General features: G+C 40.5%; 1 protein-coding gene and 1 long non-coding RNA gene across 3 annotated transcripts in view; one reads left to right on the top strand and one right to left on the bottom strand.

Moving 5' to 3' along the window:
• Positions 1-20,622, top strand: part of LOC137416974 (uncharacterized) — an 84,659-nt gene that overhangs the window by 53,065 nt on the left and 10,972 nt on the right. The window lies entirely within an intron of this gene.
• Positions 1-20,622, bottom strand: part of LOC137416972 (tensin-3) — a 154,582-nt gene that overhangs the window by 45,151 nt on the left and 88,809 nt on the right. For both annotated transcript variants that reach the window (XM_068102678.2, XM_068102677.2), the window contains 5 exons: positions 13,904-13,996; positions 8,185-9,360; positions 7,031-7,695; positions 6,733-6,802; positions 4,213-4,971 (listed from right to left, as the gene is read on the bottom strand). In XM_068102678.2, the coding sequence (XP_067958779.2) occupies positions 4,213-4,971; positions 6,733-6,802; positions 7,031-7,695; positions 8,185-9,360; positions 13,904-13,996 (2,763 nt within the window). The remainder of the gene's footprint in view (positions 1-4,212; positions 4,972-6,732; positions 6,803-7,030; positions 7,696-8,184; positions 9,361-13,903; positions 13,997-20,622) is intronic.

Here is a 20,622-nt window from a genome sequence, read left to right on the forward strand (position 1 = left end):
TTAGCTGAGATCTGAGTCACGTTACAGGCACATTCTATGCTGAGTTGAAGGCAGATTAAATAATGTTGGGACAATCCAGCAAGAATAGGGTCCAAATAATTGATCCATAAGTATTGGAACAGTGAAGACAAATTTGTTATTATTGCTAGACTCAAGAAATCTGGATTTGAGATGAAAAGATGCATACGAGGCAAGAGTACAGAAGGTGAGCTTTTATTTCTTGGTATATTTATGCATGTATGTTTTACCATTGTAGAACAATAGCACATTTTATGTTCAGTCCCCATATTTTAGGTAAAGCCGTAGGTTGCTTTTGTAAAAAGGAATGTGCTGAGACTCCGCACCCGCCCAACGCGCGTACCATACGGGGGCACCTCTGTCCGCTTTCACGGCCATCCAGCCAATCTATTGGACTGAATGGCGACCGCGTCACAAATGCTCGCCAAACTCTCTACCTATGGCATCCTACGCCACCTCCACACATACTTACGTACTTCCTCCACTTCCATAGTCAACATGTGGCTCTCAACGAGATCCTCTGTTTTCCTCTCCCTCCCAAGCCTGGAGTGCCCCAAGGCAGTGTCTTGGCCCAGTTGTATCCTAATTTTCATCAACGATCTTTCTACTCTGGAAAATCCTCTTTATCTCTTTGCTGATGACTCCACCATCTACCATAACCTCCCTTCTCCTTCGGATAGGCAGGCAGCAGTCTCTTCCCTCTACAGACCTTGATAGAATCACGAGCTGGTCATACACTTGGCATATGCATTTCAATCCTGACAAATGTCACACTCACCCTCCCTCTCTCCGAAAAGACTGTCTGGTGAACCCTCCAATCTGCTTCCTCAACAATCCTCTTGAAGAAGTTCAGTCGCTCAAACCTTTGGGCCTCACCATCGATCATCCATAGTCTTTATTGGGTAACCACATATTTAAGTTGGCCTCCAAAGCCAGCAGCTGACTGGGCACCCTCTGTCTTGCAAAGTCTTTCCTTGGCACATCTGAACTATAATTTACTCTCAAGACTTTCATCCACAGCTTGATGGAGCACTGATGTTGTCATGGAGCTGACGCCTGTGCCTTAGTCCTTGCTCTGCTTGACCATATGGAAACCAAGGGCTTCAAAATCATTGGTATCATCCACGATGAAGCGGAGTCTCTGGGCCTATCCCTTTCACATTGTAGACAGGTAGGTTATCTCTCTCTCTCTCTTCTACCGCATCCTTTCTGGTCTTCACCTCCTCTCTAGCATTCACCTCCTTTCTGGTCTTTTCATCCTTTCTGGTCTTGCTTTCTGCCATACTGCTGGGTACACACCATTTGCCAGTAACCCCCATTTGTTTCTCTTTTTCCACCTGGAGAACCAACTTCCTCATTCTGTTCAATCTCTTTCTTCCCTCCAGGGCTTCAAGACAGCTCTTCACCACCATCTCAGGTCACCCCCCCCCCCCAAATCAACCAACCAGAATCTTTTCTATCCCTATTAACCCTCCTCCAGCCCATCTCTTTCTGTGTTTCCAGCTTACTGGGTTTCCCTCAAATGCCTCACCCCCTCTTCATCACCCTCCCCCCATTTCTGTTTTATTCTTAATGAGCTAAATTGAGAGCTTTTTCCCAAGTTTTTCCTGCCACTTATGTTTATGAGTTTGTGGTTGTATATCCAGCATGTTCACTCCCTTTGTCCACCTCCTCTTGCTCTCATTCTACCCCACGTCCTATATATTCCTCCAAGTCTCCCTCTATTTTGTCTCTTTACCCTGTTGTTGGTGTGCCCCCACCCCCTTTTTCTGCTGTTCTTTTTGTTGTGTTATATCCTGATCAATTCTGTGTACTAACTCCTCCACGAGGTTTGACTTTAAAAAAAAAACATTTTTTGGAGGAAATAAGGTTGTCCGTATACAGTCGTGGTCAACAATATTGGCACCCTTGCACTTTTTTCAAATAATGCACCATTTGTTCCAGAAAATTGTTGAAATTAATAAATATTTTGGTATCCACATTTGTATTTCTTTGGTTTGCAGTGGAACAAAAAAAAAATCAAAACGCTTCTAAATCTTAGCTTATTCCACACAGAGATCCTAAAATGGCCCGGACAATATTATTGGCACCTTTTAGAAGTTGTTAGAAATAATTCGATTTCAATCAGGTGATTCTCCTTTACTTTGGAATTGAACTCACCTGTGGTGAGTTGCAAGTGCCTGCAATAAAAAAAAAATCACTCATTCAACCAGTTTTAATAGAGAAAAGGAGTCATTCTGCTGTTTTGTGTCACTGTGTGTACCGCAATGAGCATGGAGAAAAGAACAAAAGCCAGAGAATTGTCTGAGGAGGTCAGACACAAGATTGTAGCCAAGCATGAACAATCTGAAGGCTACATGTCCATCTCCAGAGACCTTGATGTTCCTGTGTCCACCATACACAATGTATCAGGAAGTTTAACGCCCATGGCACTGTAGCCAACCTCCCTGGACGTGGCCACAAGAGAAAACTTGATCGAAGATTGCAGCAAAGGATTGTTTGAATGGTGGAGAAAGCACCTCGATCAACTGCCAAACAGATGCAAACTGACCTTCAGACACAAGGTACGACAGTTTCAACTTGCACCATCCGTCGCGAACTCAATGAAAGACGGTTCTATGGTGGGAGACCCAGGAGGGCCCACTGCTGAGAGAGAGACATAAGAAAGCCCGACTGGAGTTTTCCAAAACACACCTGAAGAAGCCAAAATCCTTCTGGGAGAATGTTCTGTGGACAGATGAGACCAAATTAGAGCTTTGTGGTAAAGCACATCATCTCTATGTTTACAGAAAACAAAATGAAGCCTTCAAACAAAAGAACACCTTCCCTACAGTCAAACATGGAGGAGGTTCAGTGATGTTTTGGGGTTGCTGTGCTGCCTCTGGCACTGGGTACCTTGAAGGTGTGCATGGTATCATGAAATCAGGAGATTACCAAGGCATTTTGGAGCGCAATGTTCAAACCAGTGTCAGAAAGCTGGGTCTCTGTCGAAGGTCATGGGTTTTGCAGCAGGACAATGACCCCAAAAACACTTCAAATAACACCGAGGAGTGGTTCAAGACAAAACACTTGGCTGTTCTGAAGTGGCCAGCAATGAGTCCAGATCTAAATCCCATTGAACACCTGTGGGGAGATCTGAAAACAGCAGCTGGGAGAAGGCAACCTTCAAATCTGGGAGAACTGGAGCAGTTTTCAAAAGAAGAGTGGCCTAAACTGCCAGTCGAGAGGTGCAGGAAGGTCATTCATGGCTATTGGAAGCGCTTGACTGCAGTTTTTTTGTCCAAAGGCCGTGATACCAAATATTAAGTCTTGGGTGTCAATAATTTTGTCAATGCTACTTATTTTTATTTTCTGATTTAAAAGGATATATTAAGTTCTGAATCAAAAACAAAGATTCTGTAATATTTACAGTGAAATGAATAATTGTGGAGACCAAATACTTTTGTCAATTTCAACTTATTTTTAGAGAAAATTGAGTTATTTGAAAAAAGTGCAAGGGTGCCAATATTTTTGGCCACGACTGTATACCGTTCTTCAGGCACAATACAGAAGAAACCTTTTTCCAATTAAAAAAAACAAAACATTCCTGCCCAATCGACCCAATCATTCTTTGCTTTGAAATAGGAAACATATTTTTGGAGTCGAAAGAGTAATGTGAACTCAGCCAGCATGCATAATCCTCCAGCACATGCACTTTTGCATCCTCCTCTTTGTCCACTATTTCAGAACGAAGCACAAATTAAATAATGAGCTTGTTTACAAGAGCAGTAACCTGACTAAACAAGCCTTGTTAAAAAGAACCATTCTGTAACTCATTTATCCTGGCTCTCATTACATAAGCGGTTATCATTATGTAATGGTGCAAACATTTATTGCAATCACAAATGTGGGTACAAAAGGGGCAGCCAATGACGGTGATTATCAGCACTTAGGGTGCCATAGTGGAATGTTTCAGGCGAGAAGACGTTACTGAAGTAGTTGGACATTGTACCAAAGATAAAGAGAAGGGATATTGAATGTACAGCAAAAAGTTTAGTGTTCTTGCAAGAAAGGTGTTGCTGTGTTTAATGAGTATGAGGAAAGATATACGTTAGGCTTACGCCCTCTTGTTGTTATATGTACAGATTGGACAAAACGTTTTGCTTGCCCCTTGTACATGTTGAATGCTTTCACATTAAGACGGAGTTAGCTTACCTTCAGAATTCCATTCCAAGGCCTTGGTTTGTGGTGCCCCAGGACTGCGTCTCGGAAGAGTGTGTGGGAAGCTGTTTGGAAATGAAACTTTCCTTGATCCTGGGAAGGAGCCTGTTTTAAATATGGTTCCGTTCATAGATACATAGTTGGGAGATGATGGAGAGGTTTCCTTACAACCATGTAAGCCTTCCTGGTCTTTCAATGTGTCTTCTAGAGACTGCTCATAAGCCGCAACATTGTAAGTGGGTGAATCCCGAACAAATCTGACCAGGCTGGAGTCTGAACACTTGCCTTCCACCTGCAGATTTGTACCAGCTTCTTTGTTCGTCCCAGAGTCTATGGTTTGTGAAGTCACCTCAAATAAATCTTGCACCCTCATGTCTGTCTTGGCCTCATGTGGGAAAAAATGGGTTGAGTTTGGTAGCATCCGTGCCACAGTAGATTGAGGAGATGGTGAGTCAGTGCTTAACAACTCTTCTGATCCAGGTGAAAATGAGAAGCAGATATCAAGCACAGGGTCTTTCATGTTTCCCTTCTCTTCTTGTTTGGCAACTATATGATCCTGGATGCCAAGAGTAGACACAAAATTACACTGTTGAGGTTTGCTGTTGTCCAAGTTTACTTTTGCTCCATATGGATGCCAGATGTCAGCCGTGAGGTGCCTAGCTGGCGGCCCTTGCTTCCTTGTTTTGCAGACACTTGGTTGGAACGCCTCGGATTTCATGGTTAAACTTGGCGATTGAGTTGTATTCTTGTGTCCTGATGGGATTCAAACAAACCAAAACAAAGTAAAACAAACGAAAATGAATGCTTTGCTCAGTCAATCAAAGCAATGTTTGGAGGCATAAATTGCTCATTTTTCATAAAAATATAAAATTTCGATTTTAATTTTAATTGCAGGTTTAAAGCTCTGTTTCTTCGTCTAATTTCTCCAAATAATTTTGTAAATTCAGACTGCAAAGATTAATGATATTCACTCATGAAAACAATAAAGAAATAAAGGCACATCATAGTCGGGCGTGCCCTTTCAAATGACACACATATTCCGCACTACAATGCCAAATCGTACTGAATCCAACTGCGGAGTTCATTTCTGTGGATTTAATCATCCCTGAATGTCAAATTGTTTCCATCATTTTTCTCTCCTTGTGAACATTGTTTGTGTATTTTACTTATTTCCTGCTGTGCAATTGTATGCTCTGTCTGTGCGCAGCAAGATTCACCATGGCAACGCATGGTTCACTTTACTGTGTTGAAGGGGCAATAGCTCACTCCACCATCAGTCATTGTTGGGACTCCACTCAAGTTATTTCCTGATAATACAACCAAATTACTGCTTGACTTTATCAAGTCATTATTAATATTCTTGTATTTGCTGTGTTCCGTAGTCACATGCGGAATTGTTTCTCGTAGTTTTTAAATATTGCAACTCCCTCAAACTTTTCCATTTACTCAACTTGTAAAAACCCAACTTATCACAGCACACGTGACGACAAATGTGATTTTAAACTGTTGATATGAAAAAGGGTAGCGTTAAGACAAATTGAGGCACCCATCATCAAGCCACCAGGGCAGTTATAGACTGGGAAGGGTTCTCATAATTGTCAAGATGCGTAGCCTTATCCTAAACCGATGTAAAATATAACTAGAGGAAAAATGTAAAATACAACAAGAACATGGGTGGGGTCTACGGGCGGCAAATCTGATTGGTCGTGATGATATAAAATGCCGTACTATTTTGTGCAAGTACTGCTAAACGAAAGGGTTTTGAAAGTGTCAAGAAGGCGATTTGTGTTCTACAATGTTAAACTATATAATAAAATTTAAATAAAATAAAGATTTTATCGGTCGTAGAAAGAAATTCTGAAAGTTTACCGCCGTTGATTCAGTGTCTTATACACCACCTTATTTAACACATGACATTAGTTATTCGTACCTGTTGTTTGTGTCCTTTATTCCATCCTTAAAAATAGCAAATTTCTTATTTGGAATGATTTTCAATTTTGTTGGACTGCCATGCTGGCAGACGGAGTATTTTTTTTTAAATCTCACGCTTCTCTGCACAAGCGTGATCGGGACAAATTCAGAGCCAAAGTACTGTTAAATGGCAGGGCCGTTTTTGGATTAATGTTCCGATTCGTGTTCAAAATAAAACATTCTATTCAAATTAAGTTGTTCTTCGATCATAAACTGACGTTCGTAGACAGAAGGACAGACAGACAGACCCAAGTGAACCAATTGCTTAACCCCGCTTTTCGCTTTGTGTGCGTGGGTTATCATGTATAATTTAACCAGAGTATAGAGAAAGCACAAGTCAGAAAACAAACAGTTACAGGTAAACAGCCTGTGGTGCATTTTTGTTCCAAAAAGTGATGAAATTATATATGTTGCACTTTATGATTGGTGGATCCCACAATAAGTGGTTAAAAATCACAAGTTAGTTCAAATGTAATGTATGTATAATGAGATAACGTGAGATGCACTGTATTCACAAATAAGATGAAATGAGACGTCTCCCACCTGGTAATGTTCTGTAGTTGCCACTGCTCCGTTCCTCTTGGTCAGAAATCTGTGAGGCTTCCTGGTTCTTCTACACATATACATCCAATGAATGCAAATCATTAACATACCCCAAACCACTTAAAAAATTGATAATCAAATAATTTTAAAAAGTATATGTTAGGTTTTGTGAACAAGGTTTTGTGAACCGAAAATGGAATTATATTATGTGCCAATTCCTACTTGCCGCGCATCCATTTTATATTATTTTTGTTCCCGAAGGAACTACAGAACCTTAACATATCATGCATGCATTTACCATTAATCCTAAAGTTCTGGAAGAGGACTGATCAGACTGCTGGTGAAGTGTCTCATAAGTTTGACTTTGCCATGGTTCCATGTTGGAAATGGATGGTGGTACCGGCAGCAAGCTATTGCTGTAACTGGGTGGTGGTGGAGGCCACAAGCTGTTGAAACTGGATGATGGAGTCGGCCACGACGTGCTGTAACTGGATGGTGGTGCAGGCCGCAAGCTGTTGAAACTGGATGATGGAGTCGGCCACGACCTGCTGTAACTGGATGGTGGTGCAGGCCGCAAGCTGTTGTAATTGAATGGTGGTACAGGTCGCATGCTGTTGTAATTGAATGGTGCGGCAGGTCTCAAGCTGTTGTAACTGGAAGGTGGTACAACCCGTAAGTTGTTGTAACTGGATGACGGTGCAGGCTTCAAGCTGTTGTAACCAAACGCTGCTGATGCAGGCTTTAAGCTGTGATATCTAGATAATGATGGAGGCAGCAAGGTGTTGTAACTGGATGATGAGGCAGACCCTAAGCTATGGGAAGTAAATCGTGGCACAGGCATCAATCCATGTTCAGGAATATGGCATTGGGAACTCGAGTCCAAGCCAGAAAAGGAACTGCAAGTTCCAGACAGTTGCCGGTGCTGAAAGAGATCCCCACCAACTGAAGGGGAACTTGAGCATGCTGAAAAACATGAAACACACTGTCTTAAAGAATGCCATAAGATGAAAATAAACCAACAATATTAGGATCAGAAATAATGCAAGTGGGGCCACAAGAATCACTTTAATATGGATAATCATAGGACCCCCCAATGAGCTACTTAGAACAAGTCTTAAAATATTATGGCATTGCGGTTCAAACGCCAAAGTTGTCTGTTTTGAAATCCTATTGGATAACTTGCAGTGATCTAGAAGGACGAAGAATCAAAGCTTTTGCGTTTAATGCCCTATGACAAAATTTCAGAAAAACATGAAGATGTAGGGACAGTGAAAAATATGGAAATAAACAAAGTGAAAACCCAGAGAAATTCAACAGTTTCTTATCACTGAGGCAATGACTTTATCACCCGTGGAATGAAACTCGATATATGTGACATCACAAAAACTATAGTCATTTGTCAGTTTACCATCACAAATGTGTCTAAAGGCCTAACATGCAGAAAGGACTCACATTCAGTACTGTTGGGGCTGTGGGTACAAGTGCTGTTTGATGGGGGGATGTAGGTGGGGTCAAGATCCATGATCATCTTGTGCAATTCATTTAGTGATTGATCAAGTTCTTCTTCTTCCTGTGAAATACGATACTCAGCAGGATTGTCACTACGCATGTGGTCCTGGCGCATGTGCCGAGCATTTCCACTCAAGCCTGCCACAAACTGAATACCTTGTCGGACTGCCTGCTGGCTGCTTTTACCTCTTACTGGGACAACAGGTTGAGACTTTGAGGTTGGAATTGAAGCAGGACTGGAAAGGATTTCATTCAGAGTGCCATAATCTACGACTTCCTTACTACGCCCATGATATTCTCCAAGTTCCTTTTTTGGCAATGTAGTTTTTCTCTTTGGAGCTGTTGCCTCAAATTTAACAGTTTGTCTGGGATGTACCAAAGCACTTTGTCCAACTGCAATGGTGACTCCCCGAGGGTTCATCGCACCTGCAGCCATCCGACCTTGAGAAAAACTAGAACCAAAGGCAGGTGGCAAAAGCAAGGAAGGTGACGGCCCACCATTGCTCTCCTCCACCACTGTGCTGTAGCCAGTGCTATCTGTGTGCAACGAGTCCTGACTGCCCTTCCTGTTTGCCGAGACACAGGCTCCCTCAAGTGATGATAGTGTTCCCAGGCTGCCCATGCTAAGCACTTCATTTGCTGCATTCATTTCATCATCCAGAATGTCAGTCTCACGCTCAAGAGTCACAGACAAGTCATTAAAGTGGACCTTTTGAGGAGACTGGGGCAGCAGGTGGGGAGAGATCTCCAGATCATCACTATTCTCTCTTGTGTCCTCCACACTGTTCAACGTCACGTCAAATGTCCTCAGCAGTTCAATCAAGGAGTCTTGTTGTTCAGTTGTTAACTTTCCAGGGGAGCACCATGGTGTGGTTGTCCCTTCTCCCTGGGAATCTGGCTGAGTAGAGCTGGTGGAGAATGGAGATGGCGTGGAGGAGTCACTAGATAGAGTAACAGGTGAACGAAGCTCATCTGTGCGGCAGGAGGCAGTCGACCGACCAGAGTCACTGCTGAGTGACAACGCGTGCTCAGATAACACACTCAGAGCACCGTGCGTTTCCATGGTGCTCCTTCCAGGCTCACTGCGTGTTGGAACATCGTGTGGAGGCAGAACCAAACCTGTTGGTTGAGGAAGAGCGAGTGAGTGAAGTACATAATTAACAAGGTTTTGTTTAGAAATCAGAAAGGATGTTTTGTCACGTTTACGATAGGAAGTGGTTTTGGAGACATAAACCTAAGAGCTTAAAGCCCTGTTAAAATAGTGACTTTTTCTTGAAATGTACTATATCTATGTCCATATTTTAGAAAATGTAGTTTTTTATACAGGGGTATTCTGGAAAACTAGAGTAAATAACAGTTTTCATTTATTCAAAAGGAGGACATTCATCTACTCCATTATGCTCTTTCAATTTAGATGTATGATTCAACACCTCAAAGGAAAAAAAAACCCACACAATTTTAATAATAGGACAACTGCACCCTGGCCTAATGATACCCAAATTTGGTAGTATTCTGACTGGTGGGTCTGGAGAAAAATATTTTTGAAGGAATTTACTAAGTCAACCATTTCGACACATTCAGGTCACGTGGATGGAATGAGCTTTGCAATCCCCGTTACCAGTCAGGGCCGGAACCCTGCTTCCAAATTTCAGCCGGATCGGCCCAGCGGTTTTGCTGGAAAAGTCGAAATATTGGACGGATGGACCGTGCAGGATGGCAGTACCTTATCTGGAATTTCAATTCTAGACAAGCTAATAATACTCATTTTAAAGGACTACAAATGATGTCAAAATGACAGTTTCTTGCATCATAAAATGTTTGATGAAGTGAGATGATGATTGATGAAGTGAGAAAGAAATACAAGATGACCAAGTTACACTTTAAATCTCATCAACAATTAACTAATAAAAGCCCCAGTCTCAGCCAAATGCACTAATTTAGTGGTACACCTTTATGTACAACAAATTACTTACACCTTTATGTACAACAAACTACTTACACCTTTATGTACAACAAATTACTTACACCTTTATGTACAACAAAGTACTTACACCTTTATGTACAACAAATTACTTACACCTTTATGTACAACAAATTACTTACACCTTTATGTACAACAAACTACTTACACCTTTATGTACAACAAATTACTTACACCTTTATGTACAACAAATTACTTACACCTTTATGTACAACAAACTACTTACACCTTTATGTACAACAAATTACTTACACCTTTATGGACAACAAACTACTTACACCTTTATGTACAACAAATTACTTACACCTTTATGTACAACAAATTACTTACACCTTTATGTACAACAAACTACTTACACCTTTATGTACAACAAATTACTTACACATTTATGTACAACAAACTACTTACACCTTTATGTACAACAAATTACTTACACCTTTATGTACAACAAAGTACTTACACCTTTATGTACAACAAATTACTTACACCTTTATGTACAACAAATTACTTACACCTTTATGTACAACAAACTACTTACACCTTTATGTACAACAAATTACTTACACCTTTATGTACAACAAATTACTTACACCTTTATGTACAACAAACGACTTACACCTTTATGTACAACAAATTACTTACACATTTATGTACAACAAACTACTTACACCTTTATGTACAACAAATTACTTACACCTTTATGTACAACAAAGTACTTACACCTTTATGTACAACAAATTACTTACACATTTATGTACAACAAACTACTTACACCTTTATGTACAACAAATTACTTACACCTTTATGTACAACAAATTACTTACACCTTTATGTACAACAAACTACTTACACCTTTATGGACAACAAATTACTTACACCTTTATGGACAACAAACTACTTACACCTTTATGTACAACAAATTACTTACACCTTTATGTACAACAAATTACTTACACCTTTATGTACAACAAACTACTTACACCTTTATGTACAACAAATTACTTACACATTTATGTACAACAAACTACTTACACCTTTATGTACAACAAATTACTTACACCTTTATGTACAACAAATTACTTACACCTTTATGTACAACAAACTACTTACACCTTTATGTACAACAAATTACTTACACCTTTATGTGCAACAAATTACTTACACCTTTATGTACAACAAATTACGTACACCTTCATGTTCAACAAACTACTTACACGTTTATGTACAACAAACTACTTACACCTTTATGTGCAACAAATTACTTACACCTTTATGTACAACAAACTACTTACACCTTTATGTGCAACAAATTACTTTTTTTTTTTTTTTTTTTTTTTTTTTTGTATACTGAATCGAGGCTCGTGACTTACTTACACGTTTATGTACAACAAATTACTTACACCTTTATGTACAACAAATTACTTACACCTTCATGTTCAACAAACTACTTACACGTTTATGTACAACAAATTACTGACACCTTTACGTACAACAAATTACTTACACCTTTATGTACAACAAATTACTTACACCTTTATGTTCAACAAACTACTTACACGTTTATGTACAACAAATTACTTACACCTTCATGTTCAACAAATTACTTCCACCTTTATGTACAACAAACTACTTACACCTTTATGTGCAACAAATTACTTACACCTTTATGTACAACAAACTACTTACTCCTTTATGTACAACAATTTACTTACACCTTCATGTTCAACAAACTACTTACACGTTTATGAACAACAAACTACTTACACCTTTATGTGCAACAAATTACTTACACCTTTATGTACAACAAACTACTTACACCTTTATGTACAACAATTTACTTACACCTTTATGTGCAACAAATTACTTACACCTTCATGTTCAACAAACTACTTACACGTTTATGTACAACAAATTACTTACACCTTTATGTACAACAAATTACTTACACCTTTATGTACAACAAATTACTTACACCTTTATGTACAACAAATTACTTACACCTTTATGTACAACAAATTACTTACACCTTTATGTACAACAAACTACTTACACCTTTATGTACAACAAATTACTTACACGTTTATGTACAACAAATTACTTACACCTTTATGCACGACAAACTACTTACACCTTTATGTACGACAAATTACTTACGCCTTTATGTACGACAAACTACTTACACCTTTATGTCCAACAAATTACTTACACGTTTATGTACAACAAACTACTTACACCTTTATGCACAACAAACTACTTACACCTTTATGTACGACAAATTACTTACGCCTTTATGTACGACAAACTACTTACACCTTTATGTACAACAAATTACTTACACCTTTATGTTCAACAAATTACTTACACCTTTATGTGCAACAAATTACTTACACCTTTATGTACAACAAATTACTTACACCTTTATGTTCAACAAATTACTTACACGTTTATGTACAACAAACTACTTACACCTTTATGCACAACAAACTACTTACACCTTTATGTACGACAAATTACTTACGCCTTTATGTACGACAAACTACTTACACATTTATGTACAACAAATTACTTACACCTTTATGTTCAACAAATTACTTACACCTTTATGTGCAACAAATTACTTACACCTTTATGTACAACAAATTACTTACACCTTTATGTTCAACAAATTACTTACACCTTTATGTACAACAAATTACTTACACCTTTATGTACAACAAACTACTTACACCTTTATGTACAACAAATTACTTACACCTTTATGTCCAACAAATTACTTACACCTTTATGTCCAACAAATTATTTACATGTTTATGTACAACAAATTACTTACACCTTTATGTACAACAAATTACTTACATCTTTATGTACAACAAACTACTTACACCTTTATGTTCAACAAACTACTTACACGTTTATGTACAACAAATTACTTACACCTTTATGTACAACAAACTACTTACACCTTTATGCACAACAAACTACTTCCACCTTTATGTCCAACAAATTACTTACACGTTTATGTACAACAAATTACTTACACCTTTATGTACAACAAATTACTTACACCTTTATGTTCAACAAACTACTTACACCTTTATGTACAACAAATTACTTACGCCTTTATGTACGACAAACTACTTACACCTTTATGTACAACAAATTACTTACACCTTTATGTTCAACAAACTACTTACACCTTTATGCACAACAAATTACTTACACCTTTATGTTCAACAAATTACTTACACCTTTATGTACAACAAATTACTTACACCTTTATGTACAACAAACTACTTACACCTTTATGTACAACAAATTACTTCCACCTTTATGTACAACGAACTACTTACACCTTTATGTACAACAAATTACTTACACCTTTATGTACAACAAACTACTTACACCTTTATGCACAACAAATTACTTACACCTTTATGTTCAACAAATTACTTACACCTTTATGTACAACAAATTACTTACGCCTTTATGTACAACAAACTACTTACACCTTTATGTACAACAAATTACTTACACCTTTATGTACAACAAATTACTTACACCTTTATGTACAACAAACTACTTACACCTTTATGTACAACAAACTACTTACACCTTTATGTACAACAAACTACTTACACCTTTATGTACAACAAATTACTTACAACTTTATGCACAACTTACCTGGCTCTGGGTGGGAGTTCTTGTGAAGGAATGGATCTGTCATACTGGTATCCACCACCACTGAAGGGTCATTATAAAGAGGCCCCTCTACTTCTGTCAGAACAAGAAAATAATACATCACACTACCAGATGCAATCACAATCATCAGTTCTACCAACTAATCACCAACCACTATTGTTTTTCGTCATTGTGTCATCTTTGTCGTCATAATTATCATAACGAACTAGAACGGCACTTGTCGAGTGCATAGTCTCATCGTTAACTCAGCACACTACTATTATGGCCCATATAGTGCAGCGGCATAGCAAAAATTTAAGAAGAATTGTGCATTTTGTGATGGAAGCACCAAATTTGGCACAATGATAGAATGTTATATTTAGAACATTTTCAGATATGGAACCACTTTGAAATTCACCCAAGGTCGCCGCCATATTGGATTTCAAAATGGCGGCTTTAAAAATCTGTAACCCTTAGGGGGGGTGGCGGAAACAAATCCTACAGGCACAATTATTGCCCCATTCACCCTATATCTTTTCTAACATCAGTAGACACATTACAGCGGCGATTCTGAGCTCAAGGGAACATCTAGGGCAATCTAGAACATCAAGGGAACACCCGCTAATATAGACCACAATCCCAGTTCCACGACAGCACACGACTCCTTCCACGGAACTGGTATTTCATTGATACAACATCCAGACTATGACAATCAAGGCACAGACCGAGGTATTGTCATCATCGGGGGTGTCTCAAATGTCAAGACTGTGGAGGACCTTCCACGGTATTACACAGATGTACAACCAGTTAGTTCACTTGCCAAAAGCCACCCTGTACCAGCTGGAACCCAGGCGTCGCTGCAGAGGAATCCTGCACAAGCTGAACTGGATAAAGAGAAGAGGTGGCTCCAGACTGTGAAGGATGCATGTGACAGTGGTGACACACAGAATCCAGGAAACATTTCTTGGGCTGCACATCACGCAGAGAACCAATCGGCCAAGGATACTAGTATCACAGTCACACCCACTGCCTTGCTTCCCCTCTTCCATGACCAAGCCCACTCAGTGCCAATGATCCGCCATGCCATGGATGTCGTGAAAGCAGCGATCAATGAGCTAAACCCTGGACAGATACCCGTCGTCACACTGGACCAACCACTTTATGCGATCGCCAAGCAGGTGCAATGGAACTGGCCAGACACACATGGTGAAGATCTCTTTGTGGTCATGCTGGGTGGTCTACACACAGAGATGGCAGCTTTGAAGACAGCAGGAGACTGGCTGCAAGACAGCGGTTGGACACAGGCATTGGTTCAGGCAGAGATAGCAACAGCTGGCACAGCAGACTCCTTCTTGCATGCAGCTCACGTCAGCCGTACAAGACGCGCCCACCAAGTAACTGTTGCTGCCCTACACATACTGCAGCATCGTGCATATGACATATACAACGAAAGAGCAACTGCAAGAGATGAGGAACCATTGGAGTTCGAGGCATGGTGTGACCAGAGAGCAGCAGCATGTCCACAGTTTCAGTACTGGGCCACTGTACTTAACCTGGAGCTCTGTATACTCCTCTACATACGTTCACTGAGAGAGTCCAACTTCACGCTGTACATGGACACCCTACCAGAGCTAGCTGCATGGTTCGCTGCATTGGACCATATCCACTATGCTCGCTGGTTACCAGTCCACATCAGGGACATGGTTGGCATTGCAGAGAAACACCCAGATGTTGCTGCCAAGTTCCATGCGGGGCACTTCACATCCAAGAAGACTAGGCATGCTTTCTCCGCCATCTCCCTAGACCAGGCTCATGAACAAAACAATGCCACGGTCAAAGGCGATGGCGGGGCAGTGGGCCTAACTGAAAATCCAAGTGCCCTTCGACGGTGGATGGTGGCTGGCCCCGAAGTTGCTCGGGTCATCACAGAATTTGAGACCTCACAGCAACTGCGCCAAAGGGGAGAGCACACCCACCACCATGAGCAAACCGACAGTGTGCAGAAGAAGTTCGTCCAAGATGTCCGTGCACTGACAACAGTCATCGAAGAGATGGGCAGCCCCTTTGAAGAAGAAAGCACAGATTTGCTGGTCCTGGGCACACTGGAGATCTTGGGCCCAGCTGTTGTAGATACTGTGCATACAGCTGTACAGATTGGGAGAGATCAGTTCCATTCATTTGAGAAGGAACGTCTGGCAGACAGATCCAAGCCACTCAATGATGTCATCAAACGCTTGTGTGTTTGAGAGTGTGTGTACAATCTTCTGTGGTTTCAGTACATATTATACAATGTATTATTGATTTATGCTGTTGTAGAGTAAATTCTTACCCACATATGTGTATTCTTTTCATATAATTTAATTTTGATTATATAATCCCGATTTGTATTATCTATTCGGAATAATATTTTGTATTGTATATATAATCTTTAGCTGTCCACGGTACACTCCCTCAAATTGTTAAGAAAGGCCTATTGGCCATAGTGTTCTTGAATTGCTTTTTTCTTTCCTGGCATCTTGGGGGAGTGTACATGAACAGGCTACTGTTATATGTGCAATGTCATATTGTATGATTTCATGTGTTTGATGCCAAGTAAATAACAATAATAATAATAATAATAATAATAATTGCCCTGTATTTATGTACTTGGAATAATGTACTGAAATAAATTAATAAATGTTATGCAGATTCATGTCAGGTTTTATTCGTGACCACCTACACCAAAGGAATTCACATTTAATTTACATCACGGTATTGTTCATGCTTACACCAACAGGTCATTGCTGTACCACCATGTGCAGACACAGCCGCTTTGGCCCCGTGCAATCACGAGGAAGCAGACACGCGCATGATGCTCCACGCAGCAGCTGCTATGAAATCTGGACACCGCAGAGTACTCATCCGCACCGTGGACACAGATGTGGTGGTTCTCGCTGTGTGGATGGCCCAGGAGCTTAATGAGGTAGTGGACGAACTCTGGTTAGCGCTTGGAACCGGAAAGAACTTCCGCTACATAGCAGCACACGAGCTGTCTGCTACCCTGGGACCAGACAAAGCCAAGGCACTGCCAATCTTCCATGCAATCACAGGGTGTGATACCGTCTCGAGCTTTGCAGGTCGTGGCAAGAAAACAGCATGGGCAGTATGGGAAACTTTTCCAGAAGTGACCAATGCATTCCTGGACCTGGCATCTGCACCAAGTGAGATCTCTGAGGATACACTGGCAACCCTGGAGAGATACGTAGTGCTTCTGTACGACCGCACATGCACATGTTCTGAGGTGAATCTGGCAAGAAAGAAACTCTTTGCAAAGAAATCTCGATCCATTGAAGCAATACCTCCAACACAGGCCGCCCTAGTACAACACGTGAAGAGAGCAACTTACCAGGGTGGACATTGTTGGGGACAGTCTCTTGTCCCACACTGCTATCTCCCATCACCATGCGACTGGGGGTGGGTGGACAATGACGGACAGTTCGATCCTCTGTGGACAACACTACCAGAAGCTGCCAAATCCTGCTATGAACTCATCTGTTGTGGGTGCGAAAACGGTTGCAGTGGGAGATGCAAGTGCAAGAAAGCGGCTCTGAAATGCACAGCACTGTGTGCCTGTGATGGTGACTGCTCACATTGAGTTGGAACTGTGACACTTGGCATGACTTGATGCAATACGCTCGCTAGTTCTCTTGCTGAACGTGTGTATACAATGTACGTAATATGGGATTATCAGTTGCTTATGTGCATTAAAACATATTTCAATACAACCATTCAATTCATTGACCTCAGAAATGTACATCTAGACACCAGAATCAAGTATCTAGCTGGCATAGAACCAGAGATATCGGTCAGCAGATTTTCGGAAGCCGCCATCTTGGAATCCAATATGGCGTCAGTAAATCAACTTCTAAGTAGAACCATTCAATTCCTTGACCTCAAGTTTGTACATCCAGACACTAAAATCAAGGCTGTAGCTGGTATAGAACCAGAAATATTTGTAATTAAAGATTTTTAAGCCGCCATTTTGAAATCCAATATGGCGGCCACATTGGGGTGAATTCCAAAGTGGTTCCATATCTGAAAATGTTCTCCATATAATATTCTATCATTCTGCCAAATTTGGTGCTTCCATCACAAAATGCACAATTGGTTTGCTATGCCGCTGCACTAATAGGCCATATACCCATATCATCCATGCATCCTATTATGTCACATAGCTTCTTTGCATGGGTTATGAACATCATAAATTTCATCATTCACTCACTTCGGGCCATAGATCAGATATATGAAGTTTAAATTTTTTCGGATAAGGATTTCAATTCAACCAGTTATGTCGAGAATGCCACTTCACCGATTACAGTCACGTGAAAAAGTAGGTACACCCTTGGCTCTAATAGGTGGTATTGCCCCCTTTGGCAGAAACAACCTCAAGTAGGGGTTTCTTATAACTGTCTACCAGTCTCTGACATCGACTGGGAGAAATTTTTGCCCACTCTTCCATGCAGAATTCTTTCAGCTGTGCGATGTTCGAGGGGTTTCTTGCATGCACAGCTCGTTTCAAATCCCCCCCACAACATCTCGATGGGATTTAGATCCGGGCTTTGACTTGGCCATTCCAGAACCCTCCATTTCTTTCTTTTCAGCCATTCCTTGGTGGATTTACTGGTATGTTTAGGGCCATTGTCATGTTGCAAGGTCCACCTTCTGTTGAGCTTCAACTTTCCGACAGATGACCTCATATTATCCTCAAGCACCCTCTGGTACAATGAAGAATTCATAGTGGATTCTATGATGGTGAGCTGCCCAGGCCCTGATGCAGCAAAGCTGCCCCAAACCATAATATTTCCACCACCATGCTTTACAGTTGGTATCAGGTTCTTGTGGTCAAATGCTGTCTTTGGTTTTCGCCAAACAAGTCTTCAGGTACTGTGGCCAAATAGCTCTACCATTGACTCATCTGTCCAGAGCACATTGTTCCAGAAGTGCTGGTCTTTGCCTAGGTGTTCATTGGCAAACTTTAGCCTGGCCTTGATGTTCTTTCTGGACAGCAAAGGTTTCCTCCTGGCACACCTCCCATGTAGATCAAATTTGTGCAGCCTCTTTCTAATGGTAGACTCGTGCACTTTGACATCAACAGTGGCAAGAGTTACCTGTAGGTCCCAGGATGACATTCTGGGGTTCTTAGAGACTTCTTTCAGCATCTTGCGGTCTGCTCTCGGGCTGAACTTGCTGGGGCGGCCTGGCCTCAACAAGTTGGCAGTTGTTTGGAATCTTCTCCACTTGTAGATGATCTTCCGGACAGTCGAATGATTGATTTCAAATTGTTTGGAGATCTTTTTAAATCCCTTCCCAGACTCGTAGGCATCTATAATCTTCTTTCTGAAGGCCTCAGAGAGCTCTTTTGATCGAGGCATGTTGACGCCGCACACTTCAACAACAAAGAGCAAACCAAACGAAATGTCTGAGGTTTAAATAAGACAGGTTCCTCCAAGATCCTCTCTAACGATGTTCTAATTATTTGCACCTGAGCTGGTGCACCTGATACTAATTTTACGTATTTGAAGTAGTGATAAATGTAGGTGTGTACTTACTTTTTCCAAATGCGAAATTTGCATTTATGTTTATTTAAATTATACAATCTACTACAAAATGTAAATGTTTCATGATATTTGTTATATTATATCACCTTTATCTATCAATATTGTTGAAACTAGGGCATGCCCGTACTATATCTATATCTAAAATTATATCCCCCCCTCTATTTACATGAAATGGTTTGGTCCATGAAATGTTTTGGTCCATTCGCAACGCCAAAGCGAACGGCGAACGCTTTACATGAAATGGTTTGGTGCATGAAATGTTTTGGTTCATTCGCAACGCCAAAGCGAACGGCGAACGGCTTGCGAGTACAGTGACAATCCCTCCGGGGTTTTTATTAGTTTTAAAACATAGTATAGCGCCAACATAGTTTGCAAACGTGAAATAAATGAATACGCTCTCAAATGTGCCATCCGAGGCAGAGTGTGTCCGCCACGTTCGGCACACGCGATAGTTCGCTGCTCTCTGATTGGTTGAATCGTTTTTTGGACATAGCTCGGTAAGTAATTGTCCGATTAATATGAAACCTTGAAAAGGCACATCCTCGGGTCCCCAGCAATATACCTGGCAAGTTAAAAGTATATCGGACCCGTGGTTGTCGAGAAACAGCGGTCACAGACAAACAAACAAACGTACAAACGTACAAACGTACAAACAAACACACAGAGATTACTGGAATTATAGATAGATGAAGAACAAATAGCTGTATGTTCAAATATGTTGAAAAAGTCTAAACTTTACATGGGGTGTACTTACTTTTTCACGTGACTGTATGTCATCATTATCACACTATATACCCCATGCAAAGTTGATGACATATGCCAAGTTTCAATTTTTTTCGTTGAGCAGTTTTGGAGAAAATTATTCCATTTTTTCCCTTTACTCCAATATGGCTGCCATACCATGTGACCTATGATGTCACAGTTAGCAATAAAATATTTTCCATGGGACCCTCATATGTTTAAAGTTTTGCATCAAATGGACACATCAAATGGACACACACACTTCCACCAAATGGACACACACAGACACGTACAGACACACACAGACACATACAGACAAGCCTTTGCTGAGAAAACCATTTTTAAAGCAAAAATATATAGACGTGGACTCAGACACACACAGAC

The sequence above is a fragment of the Myxine glutinosa genome, chromosome 1, assembly GCF_964187855.1.
Source record: "Myxine glutinosa chromosome 1, kmMyxGlut1.1, whole genome shotgun sequence".
NCBI lineage: Eukaryota > Metazoa > Chordata > Myxini > Myxiniformes > Myxinidae > Myxine > Myxine glutinosa.